Below are 5,345 nucleotides of genomic sequence, written 5' to 3'. Positions count from 1 at the left end.
GTTTGTTTTTGTGTGTATTTCTCTATTATTAAAGGGGGTTTGAAGTTCCGGTCAACGCCCACTTCTGTTTCCGTATCCGCTTTGTATTCGCTCCGTGTCTGTTTCGGTAGTATCTGTTTTCATATTCATTTCCGGGGTTTCTGTATTCGTTTCCTCTTTTGAAAAAAAAAATATGAAAACAAATGTGGTAGCACTCAGTTCCGTTCGTTTCTGCTCCGTTTTCATCCCTACTCTAGACATTGGACGCGATCAGGCCTTGTCTAATCAGGCCTTGGCACATTCAGGAACACCACTTCAGCTTGTGCTGCAGAGTTGCACAAGTGGACTGGAGTGTCCTCCAAATACCATTCATGCATCTTCCGTCTTCCTCGAAAATACAACCACTATACTTGATCTCATCGAGGGCATCTTCATTAAGCAACCTGTTGATGTCTTCTACAAAATGATTAATTTTTTGCCGACTAGGAGACCTTGAGACGGTCTTTGCGCGTCTTCCACATTGTTTCGTTTCTTGCCGTTGCGCTTGCTATCGTTCTGCTCCTCACGCAAGTTAAATAGCACGCACGTACGTCCATTGAATTTGCAAAGCTTGTCTGCTTAATAAGCAGCCTCATCATCTTAACAACTGTTGTTTTCCATATGCATTCTTGTCGTCCATATGCATTCTTATCTTCCATATGCATTCTTATTTGATGACATGGTTCTTGCTTAGTAGTTTTTGCAACTGCTGTGAGGCAGGGTAAATACAACTACCAGAAATGCCATAAAGGAGACTTTCTTCTGCAAATAGTGAACAAGGATGAATTGTGAACAGAGAGACTAGAGAGTTCAGAGCCTGATTCAGTTCATGAATATTACAACCAATTTTTCCTCTATCTGTCTTATGTCCCAAGGCAGAGAGTGTTCCGTGAACATGTAAAATAAAATTGTAGTATACAATATTTGTTTCATAATATTGGTACATGGAAATGATAGTCATCTCTGCTTTTCAGCGTAATGTCTGGGCTGCTGCAGTACAGAGAGGGTTCTGATTTGTAAATCCATTTCGTTACACACACACAATGCAATAAAACATCAAGCATACGACAGCTTACTTATTCAGGTAGTTAATACCAACAAAACTGCTTCTTCAATTTCCTCTGAGATAAGCATCTCTGATGCCATGTAGCTTGGCAACCACCTCCTGCATATTGGTGCGTTCATGCGGAGAAGGCTTCGTGCAAGAAAGGCCAACGTTTAGCATATATAGCAGAGAGCGTACACCTTTTTCCTTCAAGGCTGTTGGAGTTTCTTGGCAAATCTCCAACTCTTGTATCAGCTGAGGATCGACAATCTCCATTACCCTATCAGGGAAGTTGATCTCTGTTAACTTCACAATGCTCAGTCCGTCCTTAAATATGTCACCAGTTGGCCTTCTCCGAAGGAATATTTCGAGAAGGACGACACCAAAGCTGTAAACATCCGCGGCAGTTGAAACTTGACCACCCCCTGCGTATTCTACAGAATGAATGAATAACAAATGGAGTTAATTTCGCTTTACCACATATGCAGAAAAGCTAAAGCAACACAAGATATAAAAAAGGCCATTACCCGGAGCAGCATATCCGATCGTTCCCATTAGTCCAACCGAAGAAGAGCTTGGGTTACCAAGAGATGACGTCGCAGAACCAACTTTGAATCTTACTAGGCCAAAGTCTCCAACATGAGCTGTCATATTGTCATCCAATAGAATGTTGCTAGGCTTCAGATCACAATGAACCATTGTTCCTTGGTTGTTATGGTGTAGGTACTCCATTGCATCCGCTACATCCACTGCGATGCTCATCCTTTGACTCATTGTAAGAAGGTCCAAATCAGAAGAGCCTTCATAGTCTCTAGTGGAATATAATAGGTTATGTAAGTCTCCTCGTGGCATGAACTCATAAACCAGGGCCTTGAAATCATTACCAGTAGAATCAATGCTTGAGCACGCAGTTAGGATAGGGACCAGATTACGATGCCGCACATTTCTCAACACATTACATTCTGCAATGAAGCTCTTGTGTGCTCCTCTTGTCTCTAAGTTGAAGACTTTTACGGCAACCTCAATTTCATCTTCAACTAGTTTTCCTCGATATACAGAACTGTATCTCCCGCCGCCAATTAAGTTGCACGTTGAGAATCCCTGTGTCGCTCTGGCTAGATCACTAAAAGAAACCTTGGGAAATTTTGTACCAAACAATGGTTGCGATATAGATTTGCTCTTGTGCTTTCCTCTCCATATCAATATGCCAAACATGACCATAGCAAGTAAAACTATACTGGTTATTGGGATAACTACTTTGAGCACTAAAGATTCATTGTTTATAGTTGAATTTGAAGGCGTAACAACACATGCTTGCATGTGTAACTCTGATGCCCCACCACAAAGTCCCTTGTTCCCCTCAATCCGAATGGCAGTTGCATTCTTGAATATCCCTTTTGCTGGAACCTCGCCGTGAAGATAGTTGAATGACAAATCTAGTTTCTCAAGATGTTGTAGGTTGCCAAGAGATAGTGGTATTGACCCAGTTAAGTTATTGCTAGAACAGTTCAAAAATTTGAGGCTGGTTATGTGGTCTAATGAAGAGGGAATACTGCCACCGAAAATATTTGAGTCTAACTCAATGTCTTCTAAACTTTCACAATCACCCAGAGTTTCGGGAATATCACCGGATAGTTTGTTTGATGAAAGTACCAAATGTATGAGTTGTTTGGCATTGCCAATGTCGGTAGGAAGTTGTCCATCTAGATAGTTGAAAGAAAAATCAATCTGAAATATTGTTGGGATTTTGAAGATCTCTAATGGAACCCTACCATGAAGATTGTTGTTGGAAATGTCCAAATTTTGAAGCGTCAAAAAGTTTCCAAAGCTTGCTGGTATGTGACCAATGAACTGGTTCGAGGATAGATAGAGCTCTCCCAATTGAGATAAGTTTGACAAGGATGACGGAATGACCCCCGTAAAGAAGTTTTCTTCTAAACCTAATTGCTGCAAAATCTTGATAGATCCAATCCACTCCGGAACCACACCTGTAAAGTGATTCATCCCCAATGTTAGAATAAACAAGTTGCGAAGGTTTGCTATGCCAGAAGGAAAATCCCCTGATAGTTGATTTTCCGCCAAGTATATCTCCTGGAGTTGATTGGAAAGGTTACCTAATGAATTTGGCACATGCCCTGATAGGCGATTCCGACTAATGGAGAACATCTGTAGGTCCGTGGAATTCCCTAAGCTGTCCAAAAACTCCCATTCTTCCCTGCTATGTGCTTGGAGTTGATTCTTTTCAAGATTCAACGACGAGAGTTGGGTAAGTTTGCCAATAGTGGTGGGCACCAATCCGGTGAAGTTGTTACTTGAAAAATCAACGTCATATAGATTGGAAGCATTACTTATTGAACTAGGAATGTGCCCGCCTATAAAGATGTTGCCACCCAAAAAAAGTGTCTGGAGATTGTGGAGAGCGGTACAGAGATTTGGTGGCAGATCTCCACTTAAACAGTTGAGACCAAGGTCAAGGTCAATGAGAGTAGAAAGATTCAAGATGGCTTGTGGAAAACTGCCTGCCAGCTGATTGCCACCTGCATACAGGTACTGCAAGCTTTGCAGATCTGCAAACTCACTTGGGATATTTCCTTTGATTTGATTATTCAGGCAGCTAATGGTGGTTAGTGTCGTTATATTGACAAGAGAAGCTGGGATGGTGCCAGTAAGGTTATTAGTCCCAACACGCAGCACCTGAAGGCCAGGAGGCAACTCAGTTGGAAATTGCCCAACTAGATTGTTGTATGAAACATCCAGCACCCTGAGCTTTGAGCAGTTTGCAAAACTCGGTATCCTTCCTTGTAGCATGTTCTTTCTCAAGCGGAGGATTCGGAGACGACGCAGGTGACCGAGGAAGGGTGGAATCTCCCCGGTGAGTGTGTTTTCCACCAGGGCTAGAGACTGCAGGAACGATAGGTTCCCAAGTGAAGGAGATATGTGTCCTACCAAACCTCGACTTGTAAGGTTTAGAGAACTGACACGATGTGGCAGAGTCTTCACCCTGCACAAGACACCTTCCCAATTACAGAAGTGGATGCTATTGTTCCAGGACATGAAGGCTTGGTGTGGATCCAGACTGATTGCATCCTTGAACTGAAGCAGCGACAGCCGATCTGTCTCATTTGCATATAAGGATCTGCCACCGACGACATAATGTGCACTGTAAGCTACCAATACCCAGAGAAGTAGCTGCCCAACTGTAGTAACTTCCATTGCGGGCAGCTATGTGTGTTGGTCGAATTAGATCAATCTTCAGTGTATGCATAAATAAAGACGAGGAGAATTGCAAAGTCAGTAACTAATATTTTCTTCATCATTGTTCATTAATCGTGTTGTCAAATAAAATCACGCCGTAGTCATACGAGCTCACCGTTTCCTATAGGAGTCACATCGCGCACCGGAGTTTAATTTTGGCCTGGCTCATCGTGTGCAGTCGGCTTTTTCCAACCATGTCCAGCCGTACATTGAATCTTCAATATCCTCTTTCTGCATACATACATAAGAACACGGAGTATTTTGAAATTGTTGATAAGTATATGTCACACTCCAGATAGATATTCATCAAGACATTCATGGATCAGTTTAAAAAAAATGCATGCATGGACGTACGTAGGGATTATTTCTTCTTCTTCTTCTTCCGTGCGTATACTGTAGCGCTTGCTTTCCTGGGCAGAACAGAAGAACTAGCTAGCTCCCGGTGCCGAAGGGCAGAGACAGGAGCGAGAACAAAGCATGTGTGTGTGTGCAGGTTTGTGTATGGAGTGTTTGGCTCACCTCCACCATGGCGGCCTTGATTTATAGGAACGATGTCGACACAAGTGATCCACTACTAGCTTTGCTGCTGCTACTGTCATGGACTCGTGGTAATTATAGGGTCCTTGTCGTTTTTACCAAGCAGCCCCATAGTGGTGTTATGAGTGTAGTGCGTGGCCAACAATCGGTAGTGTTGGGAGCACTGATGAGGTCAGGTTAATGCATTTGCGCCTTCCGCACCGAGGGAAAAGGCATTTTAGTTGGGTTGGGTGACTTCCCACTTGTAGGGATAAAAATCAATTTTTTTTTTTGGAAAAGGGGCGCAGCCCCGGCCTCTACATCAGAAAGATGCATACGGCCACATTTATTAAAATAAAGTAGGTCCAACAAAGGTCTGTAACTCCGTTACACAATAGTCCCCAAACGGCTCACAAAGAGCAGCAAAGTAAAAGCCACAACCGGCAGGCAAAATAAAGATAGGAAAACTAATTGCCTATCCTATTACATGACCGCCATCCAAACCGGCTGA

General features: G+C 42.9%; 1 protein-coding gene across 1 annotated transcript; it reads right to left on the bottom strand.

Annotated features, from left to right (window-relative positions):
- Positions 1-914: 914 nt before the first annotated feature.
- Positions 915-4,549, bottom strand: LOC119322100 (probable LRR receptor-like serine/threonine-protein kinase At3g47570). The gene is made up of 3 exons (XM_037595599.1): positions 4,434-4,549; positions 1,591-4,313; positions 915-1,497 (listed from the first exon to the last, which is right to left on the bottom strand). The coding sequence occupies exons 2-3, from the start codon at positions 4,274-4,276 to the stop codon at positions 1,130-1,132; spliced, it is 3,054 nt and encodes a 1,017-aa protein (XP_037451496.1). The 5' UTR covers positions 4,277-4,313; positions 4,434-4,549; the 3' UTR covers positions 915-1,129.
- Positions 4,550-5,345: the final 796 nt, after the last annotated feature.

This window comes from Triticum dicoccoides, chromosome 6B, assembly GCF_002162155.2.
Source record: "Triticum dicoccoides isolate Atlit2015 ecotype Zavitan chromosome 6B, WEW_v2.0, whole genome shotgun sequence".
NCBI lineage: Eukaryota > Viridiplantae > Streptophyta > Magnoliopsida > Poales > Poaceae > Triticum > Triticum dicoccoides.
This window is presented reverse-complemented; position numbering and strand designations above follow the sequence as displayed.

Excerpts from the sequence above, each read along its gene's own strand:
- LOC119322100 (XM_037595599.1), bottom strand. The coding sequence starts at position 4,276 with ATGGAAGTTACTACAGTTGGGCAGCTACTTCTCTGGGTATTGGTAGCT. Across the intron at positions 1,498-1,590 it reads GATCGGATATGCTGCTCCGG|AATACGCAGGGGGTGGTCAA; the intron begins GTAATGGCCTTT and ends TTCATTCTGTAG.